General features: G+C 40.4%; 5 protein-coding genes across 8 annotated transcripts; 3 read left to right on the forward strand and 2 right to left on the reverse strand.

The window, feature by feature from the left end:
* Positions 1-3,895: 3,895 nt before the first annotated feature.
* Positions 3,896-13,641, reverse strand: LOC145729369 (serine/threonine-protein phosphatase 2A regulatory subunit B'' subunit gamma-like). 4 transcript variants are annotated; one of them, XM_081980096.1, is made up of 8 exons: positions 13,623-13,641; positions 8,916-8,977; positions 5,472-5,538; positions 5,112-5,419; positions 4,875-5,058; positions 4,667-4,821; positions 4,494-4,617; positions 3,896-4,441 (listed from the first exon to the last, which is right to left on the reverse strand). In XM_081980096.1, exons 3-8 carry the CDS (start codon positions 5,515-5,517, stop codon positions 3,933-3,935), a joined length of 1,326 nt encoding a protein of 441 aa, XP_081836222.1. In that variant the 5' UTR covers positions 5,518-5,538; positions 8,916-8,977; positions 13,623-13,641; the 3' UTR covers positions 3,896-3,932. The 4 variants fall into 4 exon arrangements, with proteins under 4 accessions (XP_081836222.1, XP_081836223.1, XP_081836221.1 ...); XM_081980097.1 differs by lacking the exon at positions 13,623-13,641 and having other exon boundaries at positions 5,112-5,416; positions 8,916-9,066; XM_081980095.1 differs by lacking the exon at positions 13,623-13,641 and having other exon boundaries at positions 8,916-9,065.
* On the forward strand, positions 6,043-8,880 carry LOC145729358 (XK-related protein 8-like). The gene is made up of 8 exons (XM_081980079.1): positions 6,043-6,309; positions 6,485-6,697; positions 6,756-6,970; positions 7,025-7,260; positions 7,314-7,572; positions 7,627-7,923; positions 7,977-8,457; positions 8,515-8,880. Exons 2-8 carry the CDS (start codon positions 6,507-6,509, stop codon positions 8,666-8,668), a joined length of 1,833 nt encoding a protein of 610 aa, XP_081836205.1. The 5' UTR covers positions 6,043-6,309; positions 6,485-6,506; the 3' UTR covers positions 8,669-8,880.
* Positions 9,152-10,068, reverse strand: bcn92 (LYR motif-containing protein bcn92). The gene is made up of 3 exons (XM_081980130.1): positions 9,736-10,068; positions 9,565-9,685; positions 9,152-9,478 (listed from the first exon to the last, which is right to left on the reverse strand). Exons 1-3 carry the CDS (start codon positions 9,813-9,815, stop codon positions 9,410-9,412), a joined length of 270 nt encoding a protein of 89 aa, XP_081836256.1. The 5' UTR covers positions 9,816-10,068; the 3' UTR covers positions 9,152-9,409.
* Positions 10,268-11,274, forward strand: LOC145729384 (speedy protein C-like). Its single transcript, XM_081980124.1, has 3 exons — positions 10,268-10,411; positions 10,469-10,613; positions 10,666-11,274. Exons 1-3 carry the CDS (start codon positions 10,369-10,371, stop codon positions 11,084-11,086), a joined length of 609 nt encoding a protein of 202 aa, XP_081836250.1. The 5' UTR covers positions 10,268-10,368; the 3' UTR covers positions 11,087-11,274.
* On the forward strand, positions 11,453-15,137 carry sip3 (septin interacting protein 3). Its single transcript, XM_081980081.1, has 9 exons — positions 11,453-11,704; positions 11,759-11,851; positions 11,907-12,059; positions 12,112-12,435; positions 12,487-12,909; positions 12,968-13,052; positions 13,106-13,287; positions 14,252-14,556; positions 14,698-15,137. Exons 1-9 carry the CDS (start codon positions 11,576-11,578, stop codon positions 14,738-14,740), a joined length of 1,737 nt encoding a protein of 578 aa, XP_081836207.1. The 5' UTR covers positions 11,453-11,575; the 3' UTR covers positions 14,741-15,137.
* The last annotated feature ends 107 nt before the right edge of the window (positions 15,138-15,244 follow it).

The raw sequence follows: 15,244 nt of genomic DNA on the forward strand, positions 1-15,244 counted from the left end.
TGGCCGACTCCCGACCAATCAGAAGCCGATACGAGGGAACGCAAGGTAACTGTACCTATTCGTACTGTGCATATTCTATCGTTATATAATTTAGACGAGTTTTGTAAAGGTGGTACGATCTACCGGGGTTTGGTTGAAAGTAATAATTCGGGTACTCACTTTGTTCAATTTATCCAGCCTGGTTGCTGATTGCTGTGGGTGCCATGAGTTTCGTTGCACTTACACGTAAATAATCTCTGGATTGAGAAAGCCCCCTAAAAGCAAACTTAAGGACAACGGTCAGGAATGAGGTTATGTTTACTGATTTAGTTTACCTTAACAGGGACAGGGGCAGCTATACTAGAGGCACATGCCATGCTTAATTACACTCCTCAGCACCTAAAACTTATTATAAAAGTGTAACTAAACTAAAAAAGGGGCCAAAGGCTTTAGGATTAAGCCTAGGACGCCATATTGAAACTGAAAACAAAACAGAGACAAGTCATTTGTCAGCGGGGATTGTCAAATAAAATGACAGATGACCAGCAATGTTTTAAAACCATCGACGTATAAAGTTACTGGAAACGGAAAATGTTGCTGATTTTGATTCAATGTGATTTGACTGAGTTTTGACTAATTTGCGGTCAAAAATTTCATTACGTGTCTCAATAAGGATTGTTAATTCCTGGAAAGTCCGTTCATTAAGTTATTTTTGATGTCAAACCATTTTAGACTAATTTGGGTTCAAGAAATTTCCAGTGCTCGATTTAGCTAATTTCAATTTTTTTTTCGGTGATTGCTATTTCATCTCTCTCTCTCTCTCGCTGTCAATCAATATGGCGGCAGTAAATTGCATACGCGTAAACGAAAAACAATGGGGCAATTACTGTCGAAAACATGCATGTTATACATGCACCCAGGAGTCGTCAACGTTAACGAAACCGGGCTTGTACTGTATAATGTATCATTTTATTGACGACAGTCAAATTTGCGCGCAGTCATTACCGAAACCATTTAATGGAAATAACTTGTGTGTGCATGTCCCGATCGAGTGATGTTGTAGTAATTAAGTATGCCGAAATAGCAAAAAAATATTAACGACAAATAATGAGCGTATACGACCTCTGTCCGTTGGTACCAGGTCAAACTTCAAAAGTCTGTGGTTAAATTCATTGTTTTTATGCGACTGACGTCACAGTTTAAGTGGATATTCTTGACAGACCGCCATTTTATGTGTGCGCGTGAACAAGGCGGCCATGCATTTTTGACAGTGACATTAAAACTTTCAGCCGCACCCTTGGATGTTTGCGCATTAATTGGACGGTTAATGTGCGTGTATAGAGAAAGAGAGAAAGTACAACGGTACCGTATTTTCCGTCCTAGCAACACAAAAATGGGTGACACGCCAAAATAGAGGAAAATAAAACGGAACCGGGAACCTTTCACCTTGAACCACATCCATATTCAAAACCTGTCCTATTATAGGGTTCCCATATACATACAAAAAAAATATATCGTTTGACTTTTAAATTAGTTTCCGGTCGACGTTGCACCCCACGCGCCGAAGAAATGTTATTAAAATCTCTTGCTGCCAAAAAAAATATTACACTCGCGCTGACCAGAAGAAGAAGAAGAAGAAGAAGATAACGTGGAAGAACGCGGCAACGACCGTTCATTGAACTTTTCCTTGTAGGGCAACTGCGTGACGTTTATTTTCGTACGGGCATGTTCGGTACGGACTACTTTACGGAACCGCCTCGTATTTAAGGCCCTTGCGTGGCTCAAGGTCGCTGAGGGTAAAAGCAGGGGACACCTGCTGCCATAATAAATACGCAATTAAGCCCTTCCTAGAACTATCCAGGGACAAAATTGCACTTAAGTTCCTATACTAGGGATGGGATAGTGAATATTAATTGCACCGGGTGCATTCACATGTCAATTGTCAAATGAAGAGGTTTTTAGTAACAGCTCGAGTCAGTGTGTCGCATCAATTGTTTTATCTTATTAACATTTGAACTTTGACAGTTGCAAATTCAATTTTTTCTTAGGGTTACGTGACTGTTTTGACTATTTTTAAAACATCAAATTTTTCATCCTTTTGACAGTTGAACTTTGACAGTTGCAAATTCAATTTTTTCTTAGGGTCACGTGACTGTTTTGACTATTTTTAAAACATCAAATTTTTCATCCTTTTGACAGTTGAACTTTGACAATTTCAAATTAAAATTTTTTCAGGTTCACCTGACTGTTTGTACTGACTTTCAAATTTGACGTTCAACAACATTTTCACGTTTAAAATTGTATTTGTCAGGGTCACGTGACTGTTTTAATAGTTTTTCAACTCAATGTGTGTATCCATTTAAACTTTGACAGATTTAATTTGATGTCACAGAGAAATTTCAATTTTAAAACTGTATTCATTAGTCACGTGATTGAATTTTTTTTAATTTCAAATTTGACGTCTGAGATAATTTTCAAGGTCAAAACTGCATTATTTTAGATGAGTTTGAATGATTTTTAAACGGAAAATATCATCTTTAACCTTGAAAAGTCTGTAAATTACATTTAAACAGTCGAAAACGCTAAAATTGTAAAAGCACGTGATCGTGACAATTTAAATTCGCAGCTGGCAACACTGTAAAGTTAAATTGACACCGAAAAACAGTCACGTGAGCCGGAAACTGTCATCTTTAACATTGAAAAAACTGTAAATTACATTTAAACAGTTGAAAAAAGTGAAATTGTAAAAACACGTCACGTGATCGTGACAATTTAAAATCGCACCTGGCAACACTGTAAAGTTAAATTGACACCTGTCAAAAACAGTCATGTGACCAGGAAAATGCCATCTTTAACATTGAAAAAACTTTCTGCTTTCAGGCGGGTTATGTGATTATGACAATTTAAATTTGCAGCCGTCAACACTGTAAAGTTAAGCTAAAACTTGTCAACGACAGTCACGTGACTCAGAAATGTCGGGTTTAACCTCAAAAAGTCGGTAAATTACACTTACACAGTTGGGAAAGCTGAAATTGTAAAAACACGTTCTGTAATCGTGAAAATTTAAAATTGCACTTGGCAACACTGGAACGTTAAGTTGAAACTTGTCAACATCAGTCACGTGACCCGTAAAATGGCGTCTGTAACCTCGAAAGGTCTGTAAATTACACTTACACAGTTGGGAAAGCTGAAATTGTAAAAACACGTTCTGTAATCCTGAAAATTTAAAATTTCACTTGGCAACACTGTAAAGTTAAGTTGAAACTTGTCAATAACAGTCACGTGACCCGTAAAATGGCGTCTTTTACCTCGAAAGGTCTGTAAATTACACTTAAACAGTTGGGAAAGCTGAAATTGTAAAAACACGTCACGTGATCGTGACAATATAAAATTGCACCTGGCAACACTGGAAAGTTAAATTGACACCTGTCAAAAACAGTCATGTGACCAGGAAAATATCATCTTTAACATTGAAAAAACTGTAAATTACATTTAAACAGTTGAAAAAAATGAAATTGTAAAAACACGTCACGTGATCGTGACAATGTAAAATTGCACCTGGCAACACTGGAAAGTTAAATTGACACCTGTCAAAAACAGTCATGTGACCAGGAAAATGTCATCAACAAAAATTTTTTAGTTTTAAAATTTGAAAACAAAGCAACTTTGAACTTTGACAGAGATGAGTCAGGTGTCAAATGTCAATAAGCGATTATTAAAGAATGGACCCGGTGCATATTTACGGTAATTTAGTGCAACAAATGCACCTGGTGTTTTCCCATCCCTACCTGGTAGTAATGTAGTTTTAATTTTGTCTGCCTATTGATAATTTAATTTGCCTTTGACTGGTTGGTTTAAAGGTTTTTGACAGATCTCAAATTGTTGACACACAAGATCACATGACGTAATCTTGGAATGACGTAATAATATTTATTGAAACTAACATAAAATAATCAAATGCCTTCAGAGGGTTCTGCTGAAGTAGCTTCGCGATGCTCGTACGCCCAAAAACCGTGAAACTCAATTAAAATACTGACAAAAGTCTCGCCTTGGCCGCAAGTCAGCAAATCCGGTAACGTGATCCGTTCCGGATCCTTGGGACGCACCATATCAAACAGTTCGTCTTTGACGTCGCAGAACAGTACCGGTTGTTCAGTACCGTGCGCCTTCATTTGTTCCTGAATGGCTCTGAAGAAGTAATTTAGCGCAAACGCGTCCAAATAGCCGCACTCTTTGATATCCAGGATTTTAAACAGGAAAGCCAACGCTTGCGGTTCGGAGCGGTTCTCCAATGCCAGCACCAGGTCTAGGTAGGTTTTATAGTCCATTTCGCCGCCGTAGGTGAGGCAAGTTTGGAAAACCCGATCTAGGAACGGTTTGGTGAGAGTGCCTGAGCCGTAACTAGCCAATTCAGTTTTGCTCAACATGCCATTATGGTCTTTGTCCAGGTTTAAATAATGACCTACAATCTACATGTACCGCTACACCGTTAAAACCTTCAAATAGTGACTAACCATAAATTCTTAAAGCTGAAGGAGCACTAAACCAGTTTTTCTCTTGTTGCTCTTTACTGATATCCTCTCTCAATTCAAGCAAATCATCCAGGAAAGAAGAGGCCAGAATGTCAAGAATACGCACCTACAAGCAACCAGTCAAACCTCCACACAACACTACAAATTATACCAACTCTATTAGCTCTGATAGGGTCAAGAAAAAACAGAAACTTCCTCACAGCAGTACACAAGTAAAAACTGTGAAATGACTTTTCCAGTCCGTCAAGTTGGTAAAGACTGGGAAGCAACTCAGCAATATAGTTTTCCAACTCAGTTTCTGTTAAATACCCTGAGGAAAAAACAACTTTAAACCCAACCATCACAGCTTTAATACTAAGTTACCCTGCCCAGTGCTGTCGTATACAGACAATCCTATTCTAGTCTGGTCAAGCCACACTTTACGCATAACATAATTAAATAGGGAAACAATCAAAATTCTGCCCTGAGGGTCGCCATTTTGCAGTCTAGCAAACACACTAGGCTTAAAGTAGGGTTTAACCTTAGGAGCAACCAGTCCAGCCACTTTCTTCAAGTACACCAAGTGTTACACAACACTTAAACAGTGCAAATTACACCTACCTGGTAGTCTGTGTATGTGATCATTGGCTCTTCAGATGTCTGACTAGTCTGGTGTTTGTTTAATAAGTTCCAGAGGTCGTTTAATTCATTTCTGTCTAGTAATTGTTGTGTTTTGCGGCTCAACAAGTTTGACCAGCTTTCTTCTCTTAGTTTTTGTTTTAGGGGCTCATTTGGTCCTGGTAAGGGCTTGAAAAACTTTGGTATACCCTTAGTTGTTGCAGTAGGGAGCTTGCCCTGTTGTTTTAACAGCTTTTGGTATTCTTCATCCTCAATTTGTAGGGAACGCTCAGGGGTCATAGGGTTTTCTTCTGATTGTCTATGGTTAACATTCCGGTTTGACAGTTTAGGGAATTAACTTACCCTCGAGCTGTTTAATTTTCTCTTTCAACCATCCCTTCAGGTCCATTGAGTGTTTTGGGGCTTTAAACTGTTTTTAAAAATTGTATTAGTAAACAAAAACAACGTTTCTAACCTCAATTGGTTAATTACGCTGGAACTGTCAGTGACCCACTCTACTAATTTTACCTATCTCTGTCTTGCACGTATGTCATCAAGGCAACGAGAGAGACGGTTACACAGGCGCAGGTTAGGTAAACACGGATTGTGATCTATCGCAATTTAAAAGCCTATTTGAAGAAAGACAGAAACAACAAAAAATCAATAATGGCGGTTTGGCGCATTCCACGGTCAACCGGGTTTGCGGGGTTTGCTATTCCGCAAGCAACGTTGCCACTACTTCCTTACAATCCCCAACAACACAAAATGTCAATACTGGTTGTACTACACTATTACCTTAGTTGTTTATATTTCAAGTCATACTTTCAGGTCAAAGACTAAATAAGAAACTCAAAAATTTATAAACCGGTAATTAACGCTGTTTTAGACCAAAATGTTTGAAAAATTTACGGTACCCTGAAATATTTAGCAAACATGTGGCAACGTAGCTGTCGCCCTGCACTATTTGACAGTTGAAAGGCTTGGTCCACAATCATAATATTTTTCTGGAATTTCCTCATTTCCCAGGTTTAATTAGTAGTTTGGTGACTGAGGGCGCAGCCTCGTTTCGTGTGTGGCCCCCTTAAAATGCAGTGCCGTCAGTAGGAGCAGCCCGAGCCCCGTTGGCAATGAATAAATCGCGGATAAAAATGAAAGGAGGTTAGGAATGTGGGCAATCGTCCAGCCAAGTATTGCTAAACAAGTAGGTAAACTACATAAATTTTTAAGTGGAATGCAGCCTCCCCCGGAGGCGCATACGATCCCCATGGAGTTCCACTCATATTTTTTTCATTTTAAAACTAGTAATTTGATTTTTTACTGTAAAATTTAAAAATCTACACCAAAAACAAATGAGCCCTATTTTGTGGTTTTTTCAGAATGCAATGATTACCAAGAGACATGGCAGAGTTTTTGCCGCTATGCGATCTGCTGTTTAACGTAGTATCGCTAGCCGCTTACTTTTGTGATCTCGTTTTTGATCTGCTAGTTGTCTATGCCCTGTATGATCGAGGTCTTACCGCTCCATTTGCTCAGTGTCTTTCTGTTATACTCCTTACCATGCTAGTCACACAGATTTTGTCTTTAAAATGGTAAGTTGAAATATTTGATTTAACTTGAAAAGCACCTTCATTTTGTGTGGTACTGTAGGTACTGTAAGAAAAAACCCCTGGACATAGCTAAAGTCATAGTGATAGTGTTACATTGCCTGCAAATGGGCATGTTGTGGAGATACGCACGTCTGATGGTACCCGTGCACTTGGCAACTGTCAAACAGGAGGTGCGTGACTTGTGCATATTGAGGGTGGTGCATGGGTTCCTACAGGCGGCCCCAATGTTGCTGCTGCAGCTCAGCATCTTAGCCGGTTTGTTGCTTTCATAGCTGAAATAGCTTAAAATGCTGTGTTTTACTGTTTTAGACCCTGAACACAGTCAGGGAGTTCCCAATGACCTGGTGACGGTTTCGGCGTGTCTATCGCTGTTTTCAGTCTGCTGGTCTTTGGCCTCGTTTAGTAAACATGTACAAAGTGTGGATAGACTAGTTTTAACGTGGTTGGGGGTGGTGTCTCAGTTGTTATGGCGCGGAGGCACCATAACCTCTCGAGCTTTGGCACTGTCCGCTTACGCGGCCACTTATCACGCCTGGATTTTTTTGGTTTGTGTTTATTTACACTTTTTGTTATTCGAGGGTTGTAATGAGGTGTTTAGGTGCTAGCACTTCACTGGTCCTGCATGTTTCTATGGCTGCTAAGCCCCCGCAGTCCTTTTCACGGTCAGAGAGGCCGTCGGCTTTGGTTGTGCGCCTTAGTGGCCGCTGTCTACGTCTTGGCTTACATTAACCTTCAAGGTAAACCCCATGGACGTACCATGGCTATTTTCTATGTGGTTATGTTGCTGGAGAACTGTCTTCTTGTCGGGGCCTGGCTGGCGGCAACCTGGAGCTTCCGCCCCGAAAAATGGGAGTTGGGTGAGTTTGTGCTGTAAGTGGACAACCACGTTCTGTTTTTCTTTTCTTCCCCAGTACCCATCCTGACTGTGGCCCTATTTTTTGTGGGGATCGCCTTTATGTTGCTTTATTACCGGTTTTTCCACGTGCGGAGGCTCATGGAGAAACCGGCGGCCCCTTCAGGCACATCAGGCGTTTTTAACTGCCGATTCGGGGGTTATATGGGACCCAACTCGGGCTCCGCCCTGTACAGGAAAAAAAAGAAACCCACCACGTTTGTGCCACCGCCCCCTAGTGGTAATAACAGTAACATGACTCCCATGACGGTGCCATTCTGGAGACGCCCCCTACCGTCCAGTAGTGAAAACGAGGGTATGATTACACACTTAAGGTGAGTGGGTTTATTAAAGGTTTTAAGTTTTCAGGCAGCAGTGTCGGATCTCGAGTAAACATCCACCAGAAATTGCAAGAGAAGAAACAGAAGCAACTAGCCGAGTTGAAGATAATCGAAGAAGAAATCAAACAAGGTAAACTGGTGGGTCCTGAAAGTGCCGATTTCGACGACCGTCAACCAATCCCGCGCGCCAAAAAGCACGTGGAACCTCAACTGTTAAGTTTAGCCTCGCTGAACAATCTAGCCAGTTACGGGGTGAACCTGAACAGGAGACCTCCGCCCAGAGCCCCACGTAACCGTACCCCAGAACTGCTACTAACGCCCCGCTATTTATATTGCGACTGCGCAGGTAGCAGTGGGGCCCTTAATAACGGACAACAGCAAGTGGACCCAGAAATTGTGGGAGTGGCCAACAACGGTCCCGTCCATCTCCCAGCCGGCTCAGATTTGGAGAGTCAATTGTCGTTACCGCGCTCCTACACCTTACCCAGGGAGTTTAAGTATTACCGCAGGTATGTGTGGTGGTGTACAGTTAGGAGGGGGTTGGCAGTTACGTCATTGGGTTACAGACAAAAAATGGGACGCCCAATTCAACCGGTCGCGTCGACCAATAGCAGCGATGGGGACGTGGACAGCGCCGACGAAGAGTCGGACAGTAACCCCTTACCGACTGCTTTAGTTAGGCCCTTGAGGAGGCCGTATAGGCACGAAACTCAGTTGTAAAATAACGGTGCCATTTACGCTCTACATATAAATAATTATACATTCCTAGTTGAGTTTTGTACATTTTTGTATAAAAAAATCCTATTTTTGATTTTTTACAAATTTTTATAGACTTTATTTTGTATTTTAGTCGCTCTGTATTAATTTATTACTTTTTTGTACATCCAGCTTTATTTAGAGTTTTAAGAAAGTAAATTCCTTGAATATTGTCAGTTCTTGTTATTATTACAAAATGTCTGCCACTTACCTTGGAACTTTGAAGCCGCCAGAACCTTGTTCTAAGTGCTGTTTCTCACATGAGATCTGAAACTATCCAAACTGATGCTTATAAATCTGGATATTTCACTAAAATCAAATAAATAAGCCATTAATGGCTGACAAACACTATCTGTCACTGCCCCTCAAATGTCAACTGTCAGTTAACAACAAAATGGAGTTTGGCTTCAGAGTTCAGTTTACAAGTCAAATTATTAAAATGCAAGGTCAAACTAAAAACAATATAATGAGTGTGCTTTAATATAGAATAACAAATTTGTGGCTCAAACACCCTTAAAAATAACCAAAATTAAAGGGTAAATACAAATAGGCAACATACACAACACAAATCAGCATTAATGTCTATTCAAACCAGAGATTCGAATTGGGCTATTATTTGCCTTCAGTGTAATCTCGCTAATCTCTCACAGCAGCCTCTGATGCCCTTAAGGTTGGTCTAGGTCCCCCACTCAAGTGTCACCTTCACTAACTTCTAGTTTTTGGGACATTTTCAATCACTAGTTTGTCTGCTTGATACATCCGACTGATTACCGCCTAGAATATTAATAGTCAGCGTGAAGCACCTGATTGTTTGCACTCAAGATAATGTAAAATCACTGTTTTAGGTGATAAGCACTAACCTGACGTTTAATAACCTCCAAATTTTCGTAGGCCTCCGATACTAATTTTTTTAAATTGTCCGGATCGGTTTCGAGTTTGTGTTGTTTGAAAGCGTCCCGGACCCGTCGTACCGCGTAACTGCTACTCAAAGAAAAACTCAAAAAAAAGTGGATTTTTCAGTGAAAACTTACCGGAAATTGTAGGCAGCGAATTTCTGCGATTCGCGCATCAACGATTTGTATAGGCTTAAGATTTGCGTTCGGGTTGCCATGTCTTAAGGTTTTAACTCGAAATTATATCAATTGTTGTGTATTTTTTGCCACCACAATCACAAAAAAAATTGTAGGTTAGGTTAATTACGATTTGTAATCTGATGACGTAACAACATGCGGAACAGTTACAGCGTTGACAAGTGTAACTGATTTTTGTAGTGGTTAAGAGTATTGAAGATTTTAGAACGTTATTTTAGAACTGATTTAATAATAACTCAATTAAAATAGTAGTGTTTTCTTTGAAAATAGTTATTTTTTCGTTTAGAGGTCGTCATTTATTGTAAATCTTGTGGAAAATTTTTGAGTTGGCAACACTGTCAAACAACGTCCTTGAGTTGCATTAAAACTGTAGTCATGTGACTGCTCTTACATTCCACAACACCCTGTCACGTGACCTTGGTCTGGTAGCCGAAATATTAAATAGGCAACTAACCGTACATCCGGTGGATTTGTTTACAAAATTCGTCCCTGAAATATTTGAACAGAAAAACGAACAAAAAGCAACAAATTCCACTACAGACAAGGACTTTGTCGCCAGCAGCTAGCCGTAAAATGCACTTCAGAGAGCATAAGAAGTGTTTTCTAGAATTAATTGGTAAGTTCACATTTCCAAAGATTTTAACTTTATAAATTAATTTTTAACAATTAAAAGATCACGAATTCATCGTCGAGTTCTTCAAGAGTGACCCATGTGGAGCCCTGTGCGACAAATACCACCTGGCCAATGTATTTCAGTTTTTTACAAGGGCCGATTTTAGCCCTGAAGATTATACAGTCAAAAACTTTTTTCTTGCCTTGTAAGTACTTATTACCTTTTCCAAAAAATTACTAATTATTTTCCTTTCACAGAACGCTAAGTCACGATCTTTACGACGAGTGTAAGATGCTCAAAGATATGACCATGTCCAGCTACACCAGGTCTGATCCTGAGATGACGTTCAAGGATTACCACTGGGCCAGGCTGCGCCTATTTCAAAGAATGCAGTTCCGCGGTCTGACTGAAAGAAAAGTCTGCCAGCAAGTGTGCTACCTGTTGGAACATGACGGTTTCTGTAAACCACGCAGGGAAAACCATGCAGGAATTGTGCGGCTTCAAGTGCTGTGCATGAGATGTAGGTGTCCCGCTCGCTTTAGGCCTACAGGAATAAGATGGGATGTGGCGTTAGTAGAACCGTGGGCGAGAAGTCCATCGCCCTTTCGCGCTGACCCAACCCCTCAAATGCCTTTTCACACAAGAAATGAAGCAAACCTGGCTCTTGTTGTTTGTTGAGTTGATCGCCAAGGAGGCGGTGTCTGTTTTATGGAGCTCGGTTGAGGGGCTCTGGGTTAGAAAATGATGGTGGTACAAAATGGTTCTTTCCAGAACATTGTGAATAGAGTTATTGTTGTTGTTGTCATTTAAGCTTAAACTGATTTTTATTACAATTTTTTTAAATACATTTTTGTCAATTTTTTAAAGTGTTTTAATTCAAGTCTCTAATTGTTGTGTTGTGGACCAATCAGAATCGTCCACGCGACTACTTCACTAATCAGCCGTAAGGGGGCCGCATTTTAAATGCGCTATCTCACTCACACTCACACAGTTCAACCGTCAATGTCACCCATTTGACATTTGATAGTCCAGTAAAATGTCAACTTCCAAATAAAAACAACACTACAAAACAGACTAGACTAGAAGTTCCTACTGGAAAAAAGCGAAAGATAAACACGTAATTTAACAAACAATATTCGGATTCTAGCAGATGTGAACTAAGACAAGATGCGGTTCTTGGCCATATCGTTTGTCAGCTTTTTGCTGACCGCCGTAGTGGTGGCGAACGCCTATTACCAGAAGAAACAGTTCTATCCTTCAGTGGTTTACATCACCAAATCCAATCCTAGTATGGCCGTAAGTTGCCCTAGTTTCAGTCCTTAAGGACCAACTAAACTCTCCTTTTTACAGGTGATTTACATACAAGCTTTGATTGGTGTGTGGATTTTGGGGAAGCTAATGCGAAAGATATTCTTTGGACAGCTCAGAACTACTGAGTTTGAGGTTTGTGTTACTATACAGTGTGTTGTGGTTGTTGATTTGAGTGTTTTTTACTTAGCACTTGATGGAACGGTCCTGGTATGCCATCACTGAGACCTGTCTAGCTTTTACAGTGTTTAGGGATGATTTCACTCCCAAGTTTGTGGCTTTGTTTACACTACTTCTGTTTCTCAAATCGTTTCACTGGCTAGCAGAAGACCGAGTTGACTATGTAAGTTACCATACAGTTTTGTAGTTTTTTAATGATTTGTGGTTGTATTTAGATGGAAAGAAGTCCTGTTATCAGCTGGCTCTTTCATATTAGAGTGTTAAGTTTATTGCTGGTGCTTGGAGCTTTAGACTTGCACTTTATAGCTCATGCATATCAATCAACTGTTACTAAAGGAGCATCAGTTCAACTGGTGTTTGGTTTTGAATATGCAGTTTTAATCACTGTAGTGATTAATATTGGTATCAAATATGCATTGCATTCGGTTGATTTAAACAGTGAAACTCCTTGGGATAATAAGGCTGTTTTTTTGCTCTACACCGAACTTGTCATGGGGTTGATTAAAGTGATTTTATATGTGGCTTTTGTAGCGATTATGGTAAGATTGGTTGTGACCTGAAGGAATTTGGTGTAAAATTTAGGATTGCAGGTTACAATCTACACTTTGCCACTGTTTGCGTTCCGCCCCATGTACTACACTATAAGAAACTTCAAAAAAGCGTTCAGCGACGTGATTCTGTCAAGGAGGGCTATTCACAACATGAACACACTTTACCCGGATGCCACGCCCGAGGAATTGGCAGCGGCCGACAACGTGTGCATAATTTGTCGCGAAGAAATGGTGACGGCGTCCAAAAAGTTGCCCTGCAATCACATTTTCCACACGTCATGTTTGAGGTCCTGGTTTCAACGCCAACAAACCTGTCCCACTTGTCGGTTGGACATTTTACGAACTCCTACCGCGACCAATAACAACGTTCCCCGAGCTCAAGGCCCCGCCCCCCAAAATCAGTTTCTTAACATGTTTGCACCAGCCGGCCCGAATCCCTTTCAAATGTTCAATCAGCCTCCGGTAAGACGATGGGTTGTTTAGGCACTAGATGGCGCTGCAAGTTTGTTTTTGGTTGTAGATTAATCCAGTGGGCAATGCCGCTCAGCCTAATGGGCCACAAGTTGAAGTTCCGCAAGGTGGCGCTGCTGGTCCTGTTCCACCAGGTGCGGTGTAAATCACTTCAGTCACCAGCGTATTTACTAAAAATTACTTGCAGGTACCGCTCATTTACCTCCGCCATTTGCATTCCCCCCTTTTCCATTTCCTATGCCTTTTATGGCTCCCCCGCCCATGCCCCCGACAAATCTAGCCGCCTTGACCGAGGAAGAGTTACGAAACTTGGAAGGAAACGAACGACAACATATCGAAGCTCGAATTCAGTGCTTACGTAACATCCAGGTATGTGCATTAATTGTGACGTCATTTTGAAATTCATTCATGTCAAATTACGTCATTGTGACGGCAGATTTACTCTGCACTCCATGAAGCGTCAAAACGAATGGAGCCTAGTTGTCAGGATTTTTTTATGTTTACAACAGACATATGGTGCAAAACAACTATTTTTTCTGCATCGACTGATTTGTTAGTGCAGAAATTAATTATATTATTATTATTACATTTGACAACATGACATCAATATGTTTTAAGGTTAATTAACACCGTCCATTTAACGTATAAAACACACTAAAATGCATCGTAAATACAATGCTAATGAAAATAACATAATTACTTACATCAAAAACGGATCCTAAGGGTAACAGACGTTTGTTCACTTCTTTTTCTACCTCAAAATGCTTTATCAACCCAAAAATGCTGCTGTTTGCACTCACTGGAATGTTTGCGCATTTTCCGTGACCGAAAATATCAAAATTACAAATACAACCACACAAAACCACTAAATTCCAACAAAACGAAAAACTCGCGAAAACTGACACTAAACGTCAAAAAATCAAAATTAATATGGCGTCGTAGACAGCGCCTGCTTCGATTCAGTACGTCTCAGTCACTTCACAAGTATTAGAAAAGGAAGGACAAAATTATGACGTCATTGCCACTAGGGCTGGGGCGGACTTAAACTTTAGGGATGTGAAAACACCGGGTGCATTCGTTTGTACCGAATTACCGTGAATAGGCAGGCATTGAAAATTTTTTACGTCTGTCTATTTGACAGATATCGATACTAATGACAGAACTGAAATTAAAGTATTAAAGCAGTCACGTGACCGCAAGTAATGCAGTTAAAACTTGTAAATGTTGCGTAATTAAATAAACCAGTCACGTGACCCTAAAAAATTGATTGATTCAATTGTGATGTTAGAATAGTTGTTAACAAACAATTAGCCTAACTGTGCAACGTTGTCAGACTCTTCTAGACGCCGCCGTCCAAATGATGCAACAGTACAGCGTTGCCGCTAGCGTGTCGGCACCGCCCAATCCGGTGGTGACGTCACAGCCGGGACCTTCGGGCGCAACGGGCAATCCGCCATTTTCCAACCCGGGGCCCGGTGTTGCCAATAGCAGCAACGGTGGCGACGAGTCGCAGCAAAACGAGGACGCCGCTACAAAATCGGCCAATGGCAAGGCCGCACCCCTGTTGACTGAGACGAACGGCGTGGACGCGGAAGAGAGCGCAACAGCGACGTCAGATGAAGAACTGAGACGGAGAAGGTAGCAAATTTGACATAAATTAATGTTTGCTTTGATTGACAACGTTGCCAAAGTGTGTAGTTTCATTATCCTGATATCAGATTTTTGACAATGTCTATTTTGGCAATCTTCCCGATTCATTCTGAACAAACTTTTTTTCAGGTTGCAACGGTTTTTGCAACAGGAACAACAGCAACCGATTTAGAGTGAATTTCGCGGACTTACCTTACCCAAAATCGCCAAAAACAATGTATAAAGTGACCTATATAATGGATTTTTAAGGACAAGCGCAAAGACTTATTTTACTATACGTAAATAATATAAAAGGTACGAATTGGGTGTATGAGGTGGTTTGGCATTTACCTTTCACTCCCCCCTCCCCTCCCCGACCCCACTACGAGTCCAATGTAAAAGTGAGGTTAGTGTTTTCTTATTGGTTTCCAAAACTGAAAAAAAAAGCCTTATTTGTGATATATTGTTCTTTAGTTGGGACTTGACGGTAATAAACGTTTGCTTTTATTAGGTGTATGTGGTTGATTTATTTGGATTATTAATTTTTATTTGTTATTATAAGAAAATTTAAATATACACGTATATGTATATGAAGAGTGTTTCATTGTTTAGCAACAAATAACAGTTGGCAACAAGTTTTAGCCAGGGGATTACCCTACCTACATTCAAAAATTTTTCGATCAACGCCATCTGTACC

Source organism: Ips typographus, linkage group LG5, assembly GCF_016097725.1.
Source record: "Ips typographus isolate SLU linkage group LG5, UJ_Ityp_2.0, whole genome shotgun sequence".
In the NCBI taxonomy this organism is placed as follows: domain Eukaryota; kingdom Metazoa; phylum Arthropoda; class Insecta; order Coleoptera; family Curculionidae; genus Ips; species Ips typographus.

Bases quoted from the DNA above. Each gene is read 5' to 3' on its own strand.
- sip3 (XM_081980081.1), top strand. From the start codon at position 11,576: ATGCGGTTCTTGGCCATATCGTTTGTCAGCTTTTTGCTGACCGCCGTA. The intron at 11,852-11,906 runs GTTTGTGTTACT...TTTTTTACTTAG, and splicing joins TCAGAACTACTGAGTTTGAG to CACTTGATGGAACGGTCCTG. The intron at 13,053-13,105 runs GTGCGGTGTAAA...AATTACTTGCAG, and splicing joins TGCTGGTCCTGTTCCACCAG to GTACCGCTCATTTACCTCCG.
- bcn92 (XM_081980130.1), bottom strand. From the start codon at position 9,815: ATGGCAACCCGAACGCAAATCTTAAGCCTATACAAATCGTTGATGCGC. The intron at 9,686-9,735 runs GTAAGTTTTCAC...TTCTTTGAGTAG, and splicing joins TTCGCTGCCTACAATTTCCG to CAGTTACGCGGTACGACGGG. The intron at 9,479-9,564 runs GTTAGTGCTTAT...TTAATATTCTAG, and splicing joins TGGAGGTTATTAAACGTCAG to GCGGTAATCAGTCGGATGTA.
- LOC145729384 (XM_081980124.1), top strand. From the start codon at position 10,369: ATGCACTTCAGAGAGCATAAGAAGTGTTTTCTAGAATTAATTG. The intron at 10,412-10,468 runs GTAAGTTCACAT...AACAATTAAAAG, and splicing joins GTGTTTTCTAGAATTAATTG to ATCACGAATTCATCGTCGAG. The intron at 10,614-10,665 runs GTAAGTACTTAT...TTCCTTTCACAG, and splicing joins AAAAACTTTTTTCTTGCCTT to AACGCTAAGTCACGATCTTT.
- LOC145729369 (XM_081980096.1), bottom strand. From the start codon at position 5,517: ATGGACCTGAAGGGATGGTTGAAAGAGAAAATTAAACAGCTCGAGG. The intron at 5,420-5,471 runs GTAAGTTAATTC...ATAGACAATCAG, and splicing joins GAAAATTAAACAGCTCGAGG to AAGAAAACCCTATGACCCCT. The intron at 4,442-4,493 runs GTTAGTCACTAT...TGTAGATTGTAG, and splicing joins TTCAGCTTTAAGAATTTATG to GTCATTATTTAAACCTGGAC.
- LOC145729358 (XM_081980079.1), top strand. From the start codon at position 6,507: ATGGCAGAGTTTTTGCCGCTATGCGATCTGCTGTTTAACGTAGTATCG. The intron at 6,698-6,755 runs GTAAGTTGAAAT...GTGGTACTGTAG, and splicing joins CAGATTTTGTCTTTAAAATG to GTACTGTAAGAAAAAACCCC. The intron at 7,573-7,626 runs GTGAGTTTGTGC...TTTCTTCCCCAG, and splicing joins CCCCGAAAAATGGGAGTTGG to TACCCATCCTGACTGTGGCC.